The 20,810-nt window shown below is 38.7% G+C and overlaps 1 protein-coding gene across 1 annotated transcript in view; it reads left to right on the plus strand.

Moving 5' to 3' along the window:
• MALRD1 (MAM and LDL receptor class A domain containing 1) overlaps positions 1-20,810 on the plus strand; it is a 478,214-nt gene that overhangs the window by 279,520 nt on the left and 177,884 nt on the right. The window contains exons 27-28 of the mRNA XM_037891563.2: positions 10,311-10,556; positions 13,086-13,243. Of these exons, the coding sequence (XP_037747491.1) occupies positions 10,311-10,556; positions 13,086-13,243 (404 nt within the window). The remainder of the gene's footprint in view (positions 1-10,310; positions 10,557-13,085; positions 13,244-20,810) is intronic.

Consider the following 20,810-nt stretch of genomic DNA (forward strand, 5'->3'; position numbering starts at 1 on the left):
GCCCCTCAGAGCCCAGCTCTGTGAAGGATCCCTGCATGGTTCCATACAGTGACCATTTGGAGACATGTGGATCCACCAGTACTCAGATCTCCTGGACAGAGATACCTATGTAGGTGCAACACCAGGGCTACAAAGCTAATCCATGAGGCTGAAGTAGTAGCCACATAGTAGCTCTTCCACAACACCACAGCCCAGGGCAAGAGAATTCCTTCCACTCTAACCCCCTGAAGAATTACTCCCCACCCAGCCCAGTTATTCAGGGTGAGTTCTGGAAACAAGAGCTTGCCTCTTAATGCACAAACAAAGTTTTAAGGGGTGAAATCGGCAGTTGGAGAGAGATTTATTTAGCTGGGCTGCAATGCAGTATTCCAGTTTATTCTCATATATACAATACATGATCTATTGCTATGTAAACCTTGAAAGATTTGGAGAATAATTTTGGATAAGCGCCCAAAATGTGGATGTCTACTTGGATCTTCTCCAAACAAATGAGACCTATTTGGTCAGCAAAAGGGTAGTAAAAATACTGTGGGATTTGGGCACCTTTGTTTCTGGTCCTAGCCAAAACATATGAAATGCAAAGGAAATTTTAAAAATATTTTTTTAAGTTAACCAGCTCACATACAGCAATGTATGATTGGCTTCAAAAAGGGTTTTGTATGAAAAACATCAGGAAAGGTTTTGTTTGACTTTTAAATGAGGGTTTGAGTCAGCTGAGTATGAGTTTTGTGGGGAGCTTTGAGTTGGTTTTCATTTTATCCAGGATCAGTTCATACTTTCCTGTTCAGTTCCCTTTTCATTCTTTCTCAGAGAAAGGTAGCTACTGAGGGTTACAAATAATCCACTTTTTCTTATTTTGAATCAGTGGAGAATCACATTTAAGGCAAGTAAATGTAATCATTGAACCTATTTCCAAAGGCATGCCAGACTTTTGAATGAAATCCTAGTTCCATTAAAGGAAATGGGTCAGGATTTTCATCCTTTATGTTCCTTGTGTTCTTTTGGCTGCTGATGGGAGTGGCCTTCTGAAATCCTGTCCAGGTTTTGACTAGTACTAAATGTTCCAGGAACAACCCTTTCTTAAGATGCATCTTGGGAATCGGAAAGTTGTTGAAAGTAACTGGTCTTAATTTTTAAGCAAATATTCTTCTATGTATTTAGGGCCAGATCTAAATTATTGCTCATTAAGTCAATGGGAGTCTTGTAATCCCCTGTGCGTCCTGTTCGTTGTAATGGCCTGAGGTGGGACAGGGTATCTTCCAAAGTTTGTCAAATAACGTTTTGTTCCTTACAATAGTTGATGGGCTTATGTGGCTTTGCTAAACATGTTTTTAATGTGAACAGATTGTGGGATAGTGTTTAGAAAAGGAATTGGGAGAAAGGACTCTTAGCTATGAAATTAACTCACTGTGTAACCTGGGCATTTACTGCTCTGTTCCACAATTTTGTCATTTGTAAAATGGATGTATTAATACCTACCTACCTCAGAAGGTATTGTGAGAAATTATGATTATTTATAAAGTACTTTGAGAACCTTAGATGATATGCTCTGTTAATAATAGTAATTAATAACTATCACATACTGCAATATGGAAATTCTACTGAATTGGACTGATATTAAATGGGGATAACTGTTACATTATTTTTGTCTAAACAGTTTTATCTAATGATAAAACTTCTGCTGTTTGTGAGATGGCATGATCTCAAAAACTACTTAATCAGGTTAGAAAATATAAGTAATTATGAATAAGGAAACTCCTGATGCTTTAACATATGGTTCCAAATGCAGTTTGCTTTGCAAAAGTCTTGAACCACACCACTCATGTTAGATTTTTAGGTGTACTGTTCATCACCTCTCCCTGTATAAGAACAACCAATAATGCAATAGAACCCAAATAAGGGAGAAAGCTAAAGTACTAAAAGCTACATGTTGCTTTGAGATGTCTAGTGATTAAAAGGTTGCTGATATCCGTACCTTCCGCCAGGAGTCAGATATTTTGTATTTACCTATTGTCCTTTCCATTGAGGGATCAAAGGTGAGTGGAAGGCTGCTCAGGGCATCAGTTGCATCTTTTAATCATTATGTTCCTTTCAACTCAATATGGCATTATGTCCAGGATGGATAGAGAGATTTGTAATTTCACACTGTGGAATGAGGTAATCCTGAGTCTTATTCCTTTTGAGCACTGAGAGATGAAAAGTTGTTAGGGGTCAAGAGATTTACTTTAATCAGCTTTGGGCTTCTTTTTTAGATTCTCCTCCACCCAACTTCAGATAAGTATTGCTAAAGCGTTTAAATACACTGGTACCTAACCATTTATAGCAGCACCCTCACAATTTCAAGCTACCTCATCTAGACAGTATTATCCACACTCCAGGTAAGTTTGGAGTGCAGACAATAATATAATCAACATACTTGTTTTGTTGAAACCTAAATTCTACATTGTATTTCACCGATAAGGTTGATTAAAACTGAATAAAGATTCAGAATCAGTGTCAACCTCTGATTTATGATTCGTGAACATTATTTGTTACCTTTTGAAGTTTGGACAAAACCTTAAAGTCAACAGCTTGAGCCCAGCCCAAGAGCAAACTGACTCTTTGCAGAGAGCTGATACTGTATATAGATTTTTTTAAACAGTATTCCTTTTTATTTCAAGCACTCTAACTTTTGAAACTGCTTAAGAGTCATTGCAATTTTTTAAGCATTGCTTTCAAAACAAGGTGCATTTTTCACATTCTCTCTGCTGACATATCATTACCTTTATGCATCACAAATCGTGATGAAAGCCCTTCACTAGATGCTGCGTCCTTGGGACATATCAGTGAGGGATTTGAGGAAAAATGCTCTTTTTAACTAATGGTGTTTTAAAAAACACACATACACAATTGAACCCTACAGTAATGTTGCCTCACAGCAAAAGTGATAATGGAGGAAGTGTCACAGAGGGGAAAAAATACAGAGATCTGAATTATCCAGAGTGCCCCTATCCTATTGGTGTCAAACTCTCTGCCTATTGATTAATTATTCTGGCCTCTGTGATAGATTAAGGTTCTGCAGAACTCAAGCTTTCATTTTAAGAAGAAATATATTTCTAGTCATATGGTTTCAAAGAAAACCTTTTGAAAGTGACTTGAAGTTCTGTCTTTCTAATTCTAGAGATGCCTATAGATTTACCCAATAATTCTGAGGTGTGAATTACCCCCTATTCACTTTAATTAGCTTTTAACTTTGAAAAATAACTGTGTTTAATCATATCAAAATTAATAAATAGTACAAGATTACTACAAAAACATTTTTGGAGCTTTTAGGAAGAAGGCTTGGAATACTTTAGTTCCTATGGTCTTGGAATTCAGGTGATGAGATTGAAACCATGACAAAGTACAATTAAGAATGGAAAACAAGAGACAAACAGATGTGCTTGTTAAGGAGCTAAGTATTAAATATTTTATGATGGAGCCATAATTAGTATAATGCTATGTCAAATACCACTTCTCCCTTGCAATTTCCCCAGGATTCTGGATCATATCGTTGCTCATTTTCATGATTATATTTATTAATTGATTTTCCACTAAATTGAAGGTGGTGCTTGAAGATAACCATTTGAAAGGAGAAAACACAGGAAGAAACATACAATTTTACCTACAATTTTAGAAAATGAATAGATTTTTTGAGAACTTATCAGTCCAAATTCGTTGATGCCATCTCTCCATTGACTGCACTTGACCTGCTCCTAGAGGGAGAAGACGGTTAATGGTTGTACATCATCTGCTTGCTTATCTGTACTCCCAAAACAAAGCTCTAGCGAGCCTGTGTCAGGGACATACGGGAGGTTCAGACTCCACCTTACTCTCTTGCATAGGCATCTAGCCCTTATGTGTGGAACCTTTGCCCAACCCTGGAAATGGTCCCAACCCAAACTATTTATAAGGTTCTAAAAAAATTTGGATAACGTTTTAAAAAGAAATATTTTAACGTGTTTCTGAACTTTTTGATTCCATCTAAACAATTCCGGTACAGAGTTTTCATGACTATGTCAAGCAGGTATGACTCAATACATTTTCACATATACTGGGTGAAATTGAAACTAGTATATTAAGAACTCTTTTAAAAAATTAGGTGTCTCATCATGCAAACCCTTTGTGATAGTTTTGGATGGATTTAAAGAATAAATAAAGAAATGACATTGTTTAAAAACATTTAAGGAGAGTAAAACTACCAAGGGGTGAAATAAATTGCAGCAACAGAGGCTAATGGAGAGAGCCTAACTACTGGCAAAGGAATTTGATTGGCTGAGAGAAATAATAGCTGAGCCTATTTAAGAAAAAAATATGTCAAAAAAGGACCTAGGATGTGGATTTAATGTTTCTACAACCTTTTAAGTGCTAATGGAACACAAATGTACTTTCCATGCAATTGCTCCATTAGAGAACCTGGGAATTAATCAGAATATTAATCCCTGGCTACCAATGCAAATGATAATTAAACTCAGTGGTATATGAGCATGGATATTTCAGTTTATAATTTAGTAGTTTTGGGTCTCTTTGCAAGTATCTTCATTTCCTTTTAACCTTTATTGGCACAATACATGACCACTCTAATTCACTAGTATTTATATTTTCATGCTTTCTAGGTGCAGCTGGCTTAACACCATTGCCAAAAGACAAGCTCCTTTTATAAGGAGCATTTAACAGAAGGACACTTTTCCTTTTCATATATATTTTATTGAAAGAAAAACATTAAAGATAATTTCTAATTCAGTCAGGGCTACATCCAATGAAGTGCAAATACAATGAAAACAAGTATTCCATGTCCTGCTAAGGATGGTAGTTTGTTTAATGTGGGTTTCTTTAATCAGTGTAAATACTGGTGAGCTCTGATCATGCTTGGCATTAAATGGTTGTCACTGGTTGCTTCTTCCGCCTTTCCTCCCCGCCCCCTCACCCTTCCCGTTCATTCCACAATAGCTATTAGGGAGCTGTAAAATACTTTCTAAAACCAAAATTCTGGATGTTTTTGTAAAACATAATAAATCCAGGTGCACAGTGACTGACCAGGCTGTGCTTAGCAACCTGTGTTTATCATTTGATTCCTTCCTTTTGTCCAATGTACCTTTACAGTTGCAGCAAACTATGGATGAACAGTTATTAGTTGTTACTAATAGCCAGTTTCACAGAGATAGCGTCACAGAGATGGTGGCAATTGTTAGTACTGCAGAAGTGATTACCTTTGCCATGGACAACTTATTATCTGTCAGATATCTATGGACGGGAAGTAAAGTACAGGGTTGGAAATGATTAAAGTGAAAACAGAGAGCACAGAAAAACACTGAAGTTAGATCACTGATATCTAGGAAGATTCTTTGTTTAGTGCTTTGCTCCCTCTTCTGTCTCAGTCTATTTTATGAGTAGCTGCTTTAATACATATGTGTATACAAGACAGATCTATTCAACCATGTCAGCCTTTATTATTTGTATTTATTTATTTGATAGTGCTTCCAATGTGTGAGGTGCTTTCTAGACATGAAAGAAGGCATAGTCCCTGCCCTGAAGAGCTTACAGTCTAAAAAGACAAACAAGCAGACAGCATTTGGAGTAATAATAACATATAATTAAAGTGGTCAATGCAGGAGTTGGTCATGTCAGGAAACACAGAGCCAGATTCCCTGGTGCAGCACAGTCTCATTGCACAGCAGCTCTGATGGAATCTAGCCTTAAAGCAGTTGGGGGAGGCAGAAATCACCCCAAATTAAGAATTCTTATATCACTTGCTCTGTCTGTTGCCAGTATAGCAGAGACAAAGACCCAGGGCCAATCCTGAACTGTGGTTTTTGCCTCCCAATTGCTCTAATTTGGCACAGGAAGACTGCCCGTTCACAGAGCAGCCACAGGGATCAGGGGAGTGCAGAGGTGTCTTGGTGAGTTACTTAGATTATTTCCAAGAACGCACAGTCTACCCATTATTAGCCAGTTAGCTCCTTATAGTTATCCTGGATCTGTAGGAGGGATTTGTATGCAGTGAAGGTATGGACCAGCTCAGAAAGCGTGTTTTATACACAGGCGGACAGTACAGAAAACAACATGAAACTGCTTGTCAGAGAAGCAAATAAACAGGGAACAAGGCTAGCACTGTGGCATAACAGATAAAGCGTGGCATTCACTCTCTCCAGTAGTCCCTGCGTTAGATGTAGCTTTGTATTTGGGGGATTAGCAAAAAAGAGCACATAAATACAGATTCCCCTAATCATTACTCATGGGAGTACTTATTTACACATGTAAATACTCCCACTGAAGTTAAGGAGCCTACGTGAATAAGAGTGCAAGATCAAGTCTTTAATGTAGGCATTCCACCTGTAACACATCCTGCTTTGCCTCAATACCACAGCCCAATCCTTTCAATCGCTTTGGGATAGTAGGATAAAACTAGGCTTTGACTTTCCTTGTTATTTGTCTATAATTAAATGCAGTGGTGTTTGCACCGTTAGTCCTCTTAGCTTTTTAATGATGGGTTGTTGGTGCCTGTTTTTTTCTATATACATTTGTATGAGACTTTTTCCAAGTCCCAAATACATATTTAAAAATGTAATCCCTCCCTGCTTTCAAGATTTATTCGGAGCCTTTTAAAAATAGTGATTATTGCCTAGACTGATTCTAGTAGCTTTTGTGCAGCCGTTATCCTCTAGTGTGTAAATCCTCCTCAGTTCAAAGTTTATTGATCTGAACAACACTACACAGTGCCTCTGGGTCCATTATAGTCTAGTGTGTTGATGCAGCTGCCACAGAGGGGCATGAAGTCCACCTGCTAACAATCTTTACAAAGCATTGCTGCAGGAAAACAGTTCCTCAGCCTCACAGAGAAGGTGCTTCTCTCAATTAAATAACTAGGCCTTTCTTATTACTTCCCCCCCGGCACACCCAGAAGGCTTTGGCTTATGTTATAGACTGATGTCATGAAGCATACAGTGTGGGGTTTTGGAAGTTAGAACTTAAAAATACATTTCAATGGACTTATTTCTCCCTTGAAACTTTTACAGGTGCTTGAAAAAAAAATCTTCCCAGCATTCAGCATTCCAGGTTAATTTTTCTATGCAAATGACAACCAGTTCCACATTTCAGCTCCCAAGTTTTTCAATCTCAAATTGGAAGCACTAATATAGAGCAGTGGTCCAGGGTCCCCTGAGGAGCCACAAGCAGGTTTCAGGGGTCCTCCAAACATGGCTAGTGTTAGACTAGCTGGGGCCCAAGGCAGAAAGCTGAAACCCCACCACATGGAGCTGAAGTCCGGGGCCCTGAGCCATGCCACCCAGGGCTGAAGCCGAAGCCTGACCAATGTAGCTTCGTGGGGGTCCCTGTGGCATGGGACCCCAGACAATTGCCCTGCCCTAATGCCAGCCCATGTTGGAGTGAGGGGGGCTCAGAAAGAAAAAGGTTGAGAACCCCTGATACAGAGGAACACCAAATGCTATAGAGATGTAATCATAATTGTTAAGCATTTGGTGGGCAGAATGGAAAGCATGGAGAGGAGCAGACACTATCCTTTAGTATGCTTTTGAATTCTGAGTTTGTTAGGAAAGTTGAATTTATGCCTAAATTCTTAGGGCAAGCACCTAAACAGGGATAGCAGGATTACATCTTAAAAACATCCACCTGCTATATTATGTAAAATGTTTAAAATAAATAGCTTAATTTAGGTATCAAGTTAAGCAGCCACCACCTTCATTATACCTAACAAAATCCTAGATTTATAAATGCTAATAAATATCCAGAACAGCAGCAAAAAGGTTTGTCTGTCTTCTGTTGGGGAAGTAGGGAGCATGGCAATTGTGATTCTGAGAGAGAAGGGTCATTTGAAATTATTGTGATGCACAGCACTCCTGCTTGCCGTGGAGAAGAGCAGTTACAGAGGCCTTGCCAGATGTGACTAGAGTGCTCAACACCTTACAGGATCCACCTGTAGGGGTTGGGAATTAGAAAAACCAGTATGATTAATGGCAACATTACCCCTGCAGTGATGCATGCCCCAACCTAATACCCTACTTAGCTACCAACCCTTAGGACAAACCAGACCACATAAGCCTTCCATTCCCCCAGTTTGGCTCCCTGCTTCTTAGCTCTCCTGTGTCCCTGGAAAGCCCCTGCTCCTCCCCATAGAGTAAACCTTGATTTGGAGGGCTGGATAAGACTCTCCTTTTGGAATCTATCAACATTGCTATACAAGCAATAGGAATAAGGCCAAGTGGGTGACAAGTTAAACCAAGTTGCTGCAGTTCTACTCTTCTGCCACACTGGCTAAAATCCCTGAGGATATTCCACCAGTTTTGGAGAAGACTGCTATGATTTTGGTAACATTCCTGCAGATTTCCAGGTCCACATTGTCTTTCCTCCAGTGCATACTACAGGGTTTGTTGCTGTGGATGTGGCATTTGACAGTTCTTTTTAATGATATGGTTGGTCCTCTCCTTTTATTCCCCCTTCGGTCATATAGGAAGCAGGGGCTCTTAAGGAGCTTGCACAGTCTCCTGTTTATTCTGTTATTTAGGGTTGGATCCCTGATTGCAGAGCACCTTGAAAGGACAAGGTGGAGATATGCCCACTTAGTTTTATAGTCAGTCCTGCTTGGAGACCCTTTTTCTGAAGTGAGCCTGGATACAAGGATATGATATAAGTGGTTTGTGAGTGGTATTTAGCTATCTTCTGTCTCTCCCTTTCTTTAAATGACTGCAGGGTTCTGTCTTCCCAATACTTCCACAGAGCAGAGGAGCCTTCCCTTATTTCTTTTCCTAATTTTAGGGACTCACTGGATGACTGAGGGCTGTAGTGTGTTCAAAATTCAGTTAAATTAGGAAGGGAAAATTAATGTCTGTCAGAGTAAAGGAAAAGATCTCAGACCTGATTTTTCAGAAGTACTGTGTACCTGCAACTCCCACTGAAGATCATGAAAGTTGAAGGTGTTCAGCACATCTGCAAATCATTCTAGTAGCTTGTTTTACACCCACCTTCATTGCCAACCCAAGGATGTAAATGCTATCTTACCTGATTAGGAAACAGCAGTGGCTGTGAAGCAATCAACCCCACCCTGGTTAGTAGTTACCATTAGGCACCATCTATTCCAGCTATAACTAATTTAAAGAGTCACAGATGCAGTTATAAGTGTTCATCAAAGACTGAAGAAATGGAAATCATTTTACTCTTTATTTAAAAAATACTACACTGAGTTCTACTTCTTGTAAGAGCTTTGGAGAGATAGGACTCTCTGAGAACCAACTTTAGTATAGCCTTGGAATGAAAGTTCTGAATTTTGGTGGTAGTCAGCATTCCACTAAAATGTGTACCCCACCTCTTTAGTTTATTTTTCTTTTGTTAATAAACCATTTGTTCAGTGCTCCTTAGAACAGTCTGGCCTTTTCACATCTCTCTCCTGGTACCTGGGCTAGTGATAGTGGAAAACCAAAATGTTTAGCTTTGTTGTTCTTTGCTTTTTCTTAACAATTGGTCCTAATCCTGCCAACAGTTAGGTGAGTAACTCTTTACATACATGTGCACAATCATTTAATTTAGTGAGACGCCTCCATGTGTGTGAAATGAATACATTTTTGGCAGGATCAGGGTCTTAGTTTGGGAAAACAATGGGGGTTTGTTGGTTTGTTTTCGTTTCGTGTCTGTCTCTGTTTCTGGACCAGGGATGTGCTAAAGGGACCATCTTCTAGCCAAAGCATTTCAGGAACTGATCTGAAATGAAAATATGAAGCTTGGAAATGGATCCTGTGAAATGAGTCCTATAATGCTCAGGCTTTACAATAGCAAAGCTATCTTTCAGTTATGCCAGGAAACAAAAAGGACAGTACCACCCCATTGAACTAGCTTGCACAAAGTCCACTAAAAGGGAAAACTGTAAAGTTAAAGGTTTTTTTCTCTCTTTCTTTTTAAATTGGGAATGCTAAACTAAACTCAACTTTGCAGTTAAAATGAAATGGCTTAATCCTACACCACATGAAAGGAAAATGTCAGCAATTAAGTCAGACTAGAAAGCTTTGTTCGTGAAGGAATGCATGGCTGGAACTTGCCCTCAAAGGCTTTACAAGGAAAACAGTAATTTATTTAGGCCATCTCTTCACAAAACACAAAAGAAATAAACTGATAATGGATTGGCACTTCAGGGGGACCAAAGACTTTTTTAAAAAAAAATGCTGTGGTCCACCCTCCTCCTCCTAAATATCAAACTGTCTCAGATGTAATCTTCCAGTAACCTTGCTAGAAGGCACTACAGTGTGATTCACTAGGATACCCCTATTCTTTTCTTTTCTTTTCAGGCTCCTGCTCAGATGGCTATTGGGAATGTCAGAACGGCAAGTGTTACAGACCAGAACAAAGCTGCAATTTTGTAGATGACTGCGGGGATAATACTGATGAGAATGAATGCGGTACTTCCTGCACATTTGAGAAAGGCAGATGTGGCTGGCAAAATTCCCTAGCTGACAACTTTGACTGGGTTCTGGGAGTCGGCTCGCCTCAAAGTCTCAGACCTCCCAGGGACCACACACTTGGAAATGAAATTGGTATGTTAACAATTCACAAACGAGGATATAATCCTATTTGTTAAACTTCTCATGTGTTCCCCATGAGACAACAGGAGGGTTCTAGATATCTAATTAGGGTGTCATTATTAATAAATGAAACATGTAATTGGTTATCAAAACATAATAGTAATTACTGTTCTACAATGACTGTAGGTCAGAAAACTTTGATTCTCAGCTGCCCTTTTTCTAAATAATACTGCATGTGATGAGCAAGTCATTATTTTACTTGGCAAGAGAGTGACATTTGATCTGGCCACAGATTTTAAGGATGAGTTAACTAGGCTCAGAGATTCATTAGGATCCACTCCATCAGAGCCAGATCTCATATCCAGAAAGCTCTTGTTCATGTCAGGCACATAATGCTGGAACATTCAGACCTTTGCTGTAAGCTTTTCATTCTGTACTAACAGTGGTCGCTTGGTATTATTAGAATATACTGTTGAGAAGGGGTGGAATTGTCTAATATATTGAAGAGATTTTAAAAAAGGCAGTTAGGTTCTCAGCTCTCATAGAAATTTAGTTGGAGCATAGCCCATATATGCCCTCATGCCTTAGAGAAATCTCTATCTAAGGTGCTAAATCATCTCTAAAGAGTGTGTTTTAAGCGGGGAGGAACAAAGCTGTTGGGGGAAATAAGAACTGCCCCAAAATTCCGCCCTTGACTGTAGCCAGGGTGGCTGCAGCTCTCACCACATCTTCCAGAAAACCTCAGAAAACCATAAGCTCTCATTTCTCCCTGCTCTTGCTCAAGAGCACCCAAGCCCCTATTCTTTCCCAATATCCACTGAACAGGCTTTAGCTTCACTTCCTGCCTTTGAAGTTGCCATTACAGAGCCACAGAGCTTCCCTGAGGTAAACCCCAAAATGATCCTGAAATTCAAATCTTCCACCTTCTACAGTGCACAGAGGTCATGAGACTTGAACTCAGCAGTTGCCAGAAGGAATCACTAGGCTGGATTATGTGAAGGACTATAGGAGGAATATGGATTGAATACAAGAAGGCCTGAGTTTACCGGATGATTGTAGGTAGAAAAGGAGGTTGGAGCTTGTGGAAGCTTGTATGAATGGTATAGAATAATTACATGAAACTATTGTACACCTAGTGCCAAAATTAGACATGATCTACGCGGCCTACCCTCCACTGATGACACGAGTAGGAAGCAGTGCAGAAGAGATGGAGTGGGCCAGAGAATTTGTTCTTCTCTTTCTTTTGGCTTTTTAAAAGTCATAAGAACAGCCATACAGGGTCAGACCAAAGGTCCATCTAGCCCAGTATCCTGTCTTCTAACAGTAGCCAATGCCAGGTGCCCCAGAGGGAATGAACAGAACAGGTCATCATCAAGTGATCCATACCCGTCACTCATTCCCAGCTTCTGACAAACAAAGGTTAGGGACACCATCCCTGAGAAAATACGTTACTGGTGTTAAATTTTTAACATCTGCCTGATCTCATATAGAAATAAATATTTTTCCCATATTTTTGTTTATGGCAAACATCTATAATGCAGGAAAGCCTGAGAAAAGTTGAAGTCAGTTCTAAATGATGAAACCACCTCACTCAAATGGATTTGTATCCCTAATTTAAATATCAAATGCAATATTTTATGCAGTTATAAATTGATCAACAATGTACTGTTTATACTAGGATTGTGTTTATTTGAATTCCAACTCTATTGTTAGCATCATAGCAAAAAAAAAGATTGAATATGAAACCTTGCTGTGTTTGTTATGCTTTGTGATTGAAATATCTATCTGATTGGTTTTCATCATGCGAAAGAAATGCAGAACTGAAATGCCACCTCATCTCCTGAAATGCTATTTAAGTATCAGTATTCATTTGCAATCTTTTGGGGACTTAATCTGAAATGCAGGATAATACTTTTGTACCGAGGAGTACAGATGGTCTGAACTAGTCTGATTCACTATGGACACCTATAGATCCACACAGATGCAAAGGACTTGAGGGTTGGTTGGTCCCTTTGCCTACCAGAGCTAGCTTTGAGCTGGTGTGACCTGGTGTTTTGGAGACCATCTTTCATAAAAGACTCACCCTCAGATTTATCCGTGTTGCATGATGCTTACAGAATTGCCACCTGTTAGAAATGGTTCCTTCAGGAGTTATGACCTTACCAGTAGCAATTCTACTTTAAAATGAAATGATGCAACTATTGGCAGCCCACTGATAAAGCTCAATAAAGACATATGGGGCCAGATTCTCAGCCAGCATGAGAGCTAGCAGAAGGGTTTATGCCTGCTTATTCTGGTAGAAATGAGACGGGACAGAATTCCTGTGTATCCCCAGTGAAAAGTTAACTTGTTCCCACCCACTTCCTAGTATAACATGGGCTGTGCTTTTCCCTCTGCCCATCTCCCAGTCTTACTTGCATGCAACGGATTTGGCTGATCCAGGGTGTGCATTAGGGGATATACTTTACATTCTCTGCATTAGTTCTGCTGAGTTTTTAAAGACTAAAACAGTTCTTCATAACATGTAATTCTTGATTCTAGGAGCATTCCTGTATCTTGAAGCTGCACCAGTAGGCCTAAGAGGTGAAAAAGCCCATGTGAAGAGCTTCAGGTGGAAAGAGTCAGGCACAGCTTGTATGATGAGTTTTTGGTACTACACGTCCTCAAAAGCCACAGGGGACATTCAGGTTCTCATTAAGGTAATGGTCAAATCATCTTTTCTATTTGAATGTGCTGATACTTATACTGTCTGTAAGAATGTATGGTTCCAGCTGAGAATGATTCTACACACTTTCCACTGGCTCAGCTGGTGAGAGGCTTCTCTTCAGTTCTGTTGTTTGTGGATCAATGGGGACTCACTGTTCACGACTCCCAAACCCAGTTTAGCCCAGCATTGTGCCTTTCATACAGTACCATACACTGTATGCTAATCTCTTTAACTTGCTTCACAAAACCAGTCTTCTGACCCAAAATGTCTCCCCTAAAAAGCCATAGAGGACTGTTAGAAACCCTCTCCCCAGTACTATGAAAGCCACATAAATAGAATTTACCTCTTAACCAAAAGGTCTAAATAATTCATTAAACCAGATTTCCCTCTCTTTTACTTTGCCTCTGAGTTCACTGTCCCTAATGCTGCTTTTCTTTTGATATATCAAACCTCTGTCGTCTTTGATACTTTCCATGTCAGAGCAATTTTAACTTTTTATTTGATTCCCTTTTCATTGATAGCCGTGTGTAGCCTTGTGGATCTGATGCGTTGACATCCATGAATAGAATGCATTCAGCAGCCAGCACAAAGAAAGAGAAAATGTAAAAAGTATGCCCTGGTTGGCATATTTCTTTCTATTTACACAAATGCAAGGACATGCGCGTGTACGCGCGCGCACACACGCACACACACACACACACACACAAAATATACAATAACTTTAGTTTTAGAAATGGCATTTATTTTCACAAGTTAGGATGATGTCATAACACATAAGTGGTACAACCAAAAGTTTGCTGAATAAAAATCATCCAATAACAAATAAAGACTGATGCCCTTCCTCCAGCTTGCTGTTATATTTATTGCTATGGCAGAGATGTATTAAAGTGAAAAAGTAAGTTGACAGTCAAAATGCTGATTATAAACAAAATATAGAAAAATATCTTTGATGCTATATAAACACATATTTCAACTCTTTGTAGATTATAAGCCACTAAAAGTATTTCACTACTATGAATCTATGTAGTTCTACTTATAAGTGCAATGACAAATCATCCCATGTGTGAGTGTGTGCGCACGTACAGTATATTAGTAATAAAAATACAATTTTAAATCAGTCTGGCCATATATTTGCCATCTGGCTGTTACGATCTCTCCCTGCAGGAGAGGGAGATTATGCCTAATAAAGATCAGGACAGAATTCGTTTTGGGTAACTTCATGACATCTCTGATTTCCAATGAACACGTTATCTTAACTCTTTTTATTTTAAATTACATCCTGCCCTTGAAAATAATCTACAGCAAATTCTTACTCTGATAATCTGTGTATTATATGAATGATTCAAATCCCTGATAGTTAAAACACTTCAGTGGACTCTAACATCTGGACATATGACCCAGAGTAAGTCTGTCTGAACTAAACAAAACAATGGGCCTTTGGCAATCATTAGCAGATTTTTTTTTTCTTGGATTAGTCCAAACACATACAAGTAAGAGGTGACTGATCTTCAACTAGCTGTTTAGTTTAATGGATCATGAGATAAATTTATACAGCTATTTTCCAGAAGAGATCGAATCCATAAATCAAACAGCGAGGTGAAGACTGGAAATTCCGATTATTGATGTGTTTCTAAAATTACTCTTCAATGGTAATCCAGTCATAGGTAAAGGCAGAAAGATCCTGGTGTTTAGAATGAATGAAGTACAATGGCAAGCACTTATTTCAGTGTTTGCTTTGTGTTCTAATCTTTTTAAGTGATTCAAAGATATTATCTGTGACACTTAAATACTATAGTGATTAACAACTTAGAAATGCTTAATAATTAATATTCTTATGTACAAATGACTAACCTCGGTGACAAGTAAATAAGGAATTGTATTATGTATATACACACTGTGATATCAATGTTGATTGCCAAAGTAACTATAACTACAAATACACTACTGTATGGAGGATTTTGCTAGACGTGCAGATGTCTATTTATTATATGTATATCCCACTTTGATTACATAGAATAAATTCAAGAGGAAAAACAAAAGCAGATTCCTCTACTGATCTTCCAGTGGCCCCAATCCTGCTAAGTGACCTATGCAGGTGGACTCTGCAGGGGGGGGGAGGGATAGCTCAGTGGTTTGCTAAACCCAGGGTTGTGAATTGAATCCTTGAGGGGGCCATTTAGGGATCTGGGGCAAAAATTGGGGATTGGTCCTGCTTTGAGCAGGGGGTTGGACTAGATGACCTCCTGAGGTCCCTTCCAACCCTGATATTCTATGATTGGAGCCAAAGAGGTTTTCCTTTTGAAATAACAGAATGTTCTGCAATTTTCTCTTTAAATACTGAACACTTGATTTTTGTTCTACCTCTTTTCTTGTGACTGAGCAGCTGGTGCTCGTTAAAGAGATGTAATATATACACAATAAATGACTACTTTAACAGTAGGTGGAAAGAGTTGGTAAATGTTGTGTTCATTGTTTTTAGAGTTTGAAATGCAGTTATTTTACATTTAAGCTCAGAAACCGAAGGAAGGTCAGCCTTACCCACATGAAAGAAACAGCATTTTGTGGGCATTCTTAGATGCTCTTTACCTGAAGTGCTCTACTTATGTTTGGAGCATGCTGTCTTTCTTAAAGGTATTTTTACTATCACTGTTACCTTAAGCCATACACTAGCATAAAATATCTGATTAGATTTAGCCACACAATTGCTTTTGAAACCATCCCAGTACTATTTAAAATGAGTTTGGAGTCCATGAAACCAACCTCATTTGCTCTAGGATTTTTTAAAGGAAGTAACCATACACTGAAGAACTAACTAGGAAATTTACCCCTCTTCCAACTGAATAAAGGGATTGTTAAAGTTCTGTTTAACTTGAACAGATGATCCTTACCAAATAGTTCTCTCTGTCTCACACTCTCTCTCACACACTCACACACACACCAATCCATAGTACTTAAGGAAACACCCTTTCTATAGAGCTTTTTGAATCATTCCATAGAATGTAATACAGATTTATATCCTTGCTATGGAATTCTTTAGAATGGTTCAAAAACCTATACAAAAATCCCTTTCTCTACGTGTTAGAGTATTTTCTGTAGTACCCACTTGGTTTCAAAACTATTCAATTAAGTCATTCTCTCCCTTCCCTCTCTTTTTTAATTAAACCAACTTAAACCATATAGTCATTGCATAAATGCCTGTAGGCTATTTTTAAACCATCCCACCCTTCCGTGAGCTGCTGTCTTTTTTCATAATTATGCAAGTTAAAGACAGTTTGAGTGACAGAAATTTGAGTGAGAACATGACTAGCCCAGTTCTCTGTCCTATAACAAAGTCATGGATTAGAGATGGACAACGAAGAAAAAAAATCACGTTGTGGATGGAGTCTCCCAATTCTTCTATAGGAAATTAGTCTTCTCCTTCCATTGCTTTGCATATACAAATCCCAACAGCAGTGCTGTAGTCTGAATTTCTACTTAGCAGTATCCAGTCTCACATAATGACTGAAGTCTGATCAGCCAGTACCTTGTCTCTGAGAGGACATAGTGGAGTTCCCCATCTTGTTTCAATCTATTTTAACTACTGCTCCAGTGTAACTTCATTGACTTCATAGGCGTTATTCCTGATTCAGTGGCATTAGCCCCAGACTTATATTAGTGTGAGAGCAGATCAAGCCCATAGTATCCTTGTGATGTGTATAGATGATTTATGTTAGCATTAATAGGGGTTATGAACCTTCAGCAAGAGAAGCATATTATTTGTTATATTCCTAAAGTATTATCTTAGATAATGAGGTCAATAACACATCTGATGTGGGACGACTTCATAGAGAACCTTATGTGTTGCTGTCAAGCATAATGAGACTTGTTGTTAGGAGTCAGTTGCAGAAAAATTCTGTGAAAATTTCTTTCAATGTATTGGGTTTTGTTTTAATGCTCATATTGTTATTAACATAAATCTCTGTGTAGAATCAGAATTATCTCATTGAAATGACACTGATGGGCAATTCAGCTAGTTTTAGAAATAGTGTGTGTACTGCTAATCAAAATCCTCACCATTTATGCAAATGAAAGACACTGACATTATAGCGGTGTTTGAAGACTGCATTATCTACCTTAACAACAAGGAGTTCGGTGGGACCAGCATGCATCTGAAGAAGTGAGGATTTTACCCACGAAAGCTTATGCTCAAATATATCTGTTAGTCTTTAAGGTACCACCGGACTCCTTGTTGTTTTTGTGATACAGACTAACACGGCTACCTCCTGATACTTATTATCTACCTTGCCATCCATCTCATTTGAGACTGTGAAGTGTTCAGCTGCAGTGCAGCAACCACAACATGCAGATAGATTATTTCCAGGCTGAATCTGAGTGCTACTAATCAGAACATCACTATTGCTTTAAGACCTATCTAAAATGATCTGTCTATGGTTGCAGTAGAATAGGATTAAATGTGAGAGAAATTGACTTTTTGAGGCTAAAGCGTAAGAAGAAAACTCTGAAATATCCCATGCCCAATGTTTTGTACTGCTTTTCCACTCAACACCCAAATACTGATTTATTTTAAAACATGGAGAACATGGGTTCTCTGTTACTGTGTAATACGTTTACAACAGAGCTAGAAGAAAAGGAGTACTTGTGGCACCTTAGAGACTAACCAATTTATTTGAGCATAGCTCACGAAAGCTTATGCTCAAATAAATTGGTTAGTCTCTAAGGTGCCACAAGTACTCCTTTTCTTTTTGCGAATACAGACTAACACAGCTGTTACTCTGAAACAGAGCTAGAGAAACCATTTTCAAATTGAAGGAAAAACCCAACAATTTTATCTCTGCTTATTTTTGAATAATTGTTTCCAATACTGTTTAAGTTGTCTCTGCCATAGGAAGAAACAAAATTTGGGCATCACAGTGGAAGAGAAACTACAAATCAAAGAGTTATGTCATTTGCTGCAATGAGTTTTCAGATGTCAATCTTAATTGCATTGAATTAACATAATGTAGTTTAAAGGTTAATTTAGGATCTGAACAAGGCTTTTGGGGCCTCTTCAATGAGTTTGGATCAGTCCCCTTAGAGCAATAGAGAAATGTGCAAGGAAGGTATAAATAGCCATTAGCAGCTACCTCCATTTACTATGACAAAGCCAATATGCACAGGATCTCATTAGGAATTTCCAGTGGACCTTATTCCTGAACTTGTCATAGGGAATTTATTCCATCCAGTAAATGAGCAAAGACGTAATGACATTTAGGAGGACAAGACATCCAACCCAGCTCATGGCAGCCTAAACAGAGAAAGTCTCATAGATAGTTCCACAGCTATGAACTAGCCGACCCATTGGATCAGTCAGGCATAGGGTCAGCTGCACCCAACAGCCAGAGTCCTGCAGCTGCTAATGGATTAATGTATTGCAGAACTTGTCACCTGGGTACTGCTGCTTATTATCAAGTGTCATAAACTGTCACAAATGTTGATTTTTCAGCTATCAGGAGGAAGGGAGGAGAGAAGAAAAGAAGAAATATCGAAATGTGCAGCTTAGTTGGCTCTACAACCCAAAGTCTAGATGACCTGTGGCCTTTCTGAAATTCCCAGATCATTTTTAGTGGAATTAAGTGTACAAAAAAAGTCTCCATAGTGAGATGTGAAGAGGGAAATCTGAAGGATGGGGGTGTGGCAGATGCCACCTGTGTTTTTAGGTTTCGTAGAACTTTAACTTAAAAATGAAATTTTCACAAATCAGTATCAGTGGCCCCCATTTACTTGAGCTGCTTCCCAAGAAAGTATGCAGTTTGATGAAACTACTTATTGGTGCTTAGGAGCTTAGAAATAGCCTGTGTCATCACACTGACGCTCATTTCTGGCTGCATAGAAAATGGTCAAATCCTTACGTCTGCATGGGTTCATTTCTAGCAGTGTATCTGAGCCCTGTGGAGTTGCGGGATAAAAGAGTACATTTTCAAAGAGTAACATAAAGTTTTCACTGATTTGATTTTAATGGGAGTTGTGTAATCAGACAAGTTGAAAGTCTGTGGATAAGGATTTTTAGTCCCTCTTCTGAGATACAAGAAATCTTCCCAAACAGATCCCTAAAAAAATCTGGTGCACAAATGCAAAAATTTGCTAGCAACTTTTTTCATAGCAAGGTTCAGCAGGTTACATGTTCGCCTTGTTTTTCTCTCAACTCCTTAATAGTCTGATCATCTCAAATCTGTGTATAGGACTTCTGCTTCATTAGTTCTTTAAAGTATTTTTGACCCCAAAAAATCTCCTTTTGTTTTTCATTTTATATACAGGGGAGTCTAGTTAAACATAACACAGGTAAGGGCCAGATTCTGTCACTCTTATCTATAGTGAGTTGCACATTACTCCCCAAAGGCCAACTTTTCAACCCCCTATTCCCACTGGTGAATCAAAAGTCCTATATAAATCAATTGAACAACTTATACAAGTAACCACTCACTGTTGGGAGTAAAAAGAAAAGGAGTACTTGTGGCACCTTAGAGACTAACCAATTTATTTGAGCATAAGCTTTCGTGAGCTACAGCTCAAATAAATTGGTTAGTCTCTAAGGTGCCACAAGTACTCCTTTTCTTTTTGCGAATACAGACTAACACAGCTGTTACTCTGAAACCTGTTGGGAGTAAGGGGTTCACAATCTGTTAACCCAGGTAACCTCAATTGAAATCATTGGGGCTACTTGCAAAATAAGAACTACTCAACTTGAGTGAGGGTGGAAGATTCTGACTCTAATAGGGGCTTCACTATTGAATTCATGGGCAAGAAAATGCCCCCTAACTAATCAAATGTACTGACTGAACACAGTATCCAAAACCATATGCAGCTAGCTCGCTTTGCACTTAGTGGGCACTAACTTAAATGGAGTCATACCAGGGATGAATTTGACACAATGATTCCAGTACTTTATGAGCAGAACTCCTGGAAAAGTGTGATTGAAGCAATGAGTAGTAAATATAAAGATAAGCCAGTGATAATGGGAAAACATTATGTCTTTCCGAATTAGTTTTCATATCAGGAGTAAAGAAAGGTATGTGAGACTCTGAGCAGGACTGTTATCATTTACTGTATTACATTTTCTCTATAAGTTAGGATAAGTTAGGAAATTATTTTAGACTTCCTACTGGTAAATAACAGTAAGGGTAGTTTATTGTGTTCTTAAATTGCAGCCAAATTTAAACATTCATTCAAAACAGTTTGGTGACCTGGAATAATAAATCTTGCAAGTGCAGGACAAAGCAAATTGCTGTTTTGCCAAAGCCTGGAAGGGTCACTACTACACTTGGAAATCTTGTTTGTGAAGACAAAGTAGGAAGAAACTGATTGATCAGAGGATTTTATCATTTAAATACCCTTGAGTGTTTTGTGAGAAACAGACAAGATCAGAAAAAATTGCTTGTAACTGAATTATTCATCCTTTTGACCTGAGTTCCTTAAGAACTTGGCCCTTTTCTTCTTCTTCTTCTTCTTTTGTCCTGAGGAGGCCATTAGGGTGGGCATCAGCACTGAGATTCCATCTCCAGTATCCACTTGGACTTCATTGC

This window comes from Chelonia mydas, chromosome 2 (genome assembly GCF_015237465.2).
Source record: "Chelonia mydas isolate rCheMyd1 chromosome 2, rCheMyd1.pri.v2, whole genome shotgun sequence".
Lineage (NCBI taxonomy): Eukaryota > Metazoa > Chordata > Testudines > Cheloniidae > Chelonia > Chelonia mydas.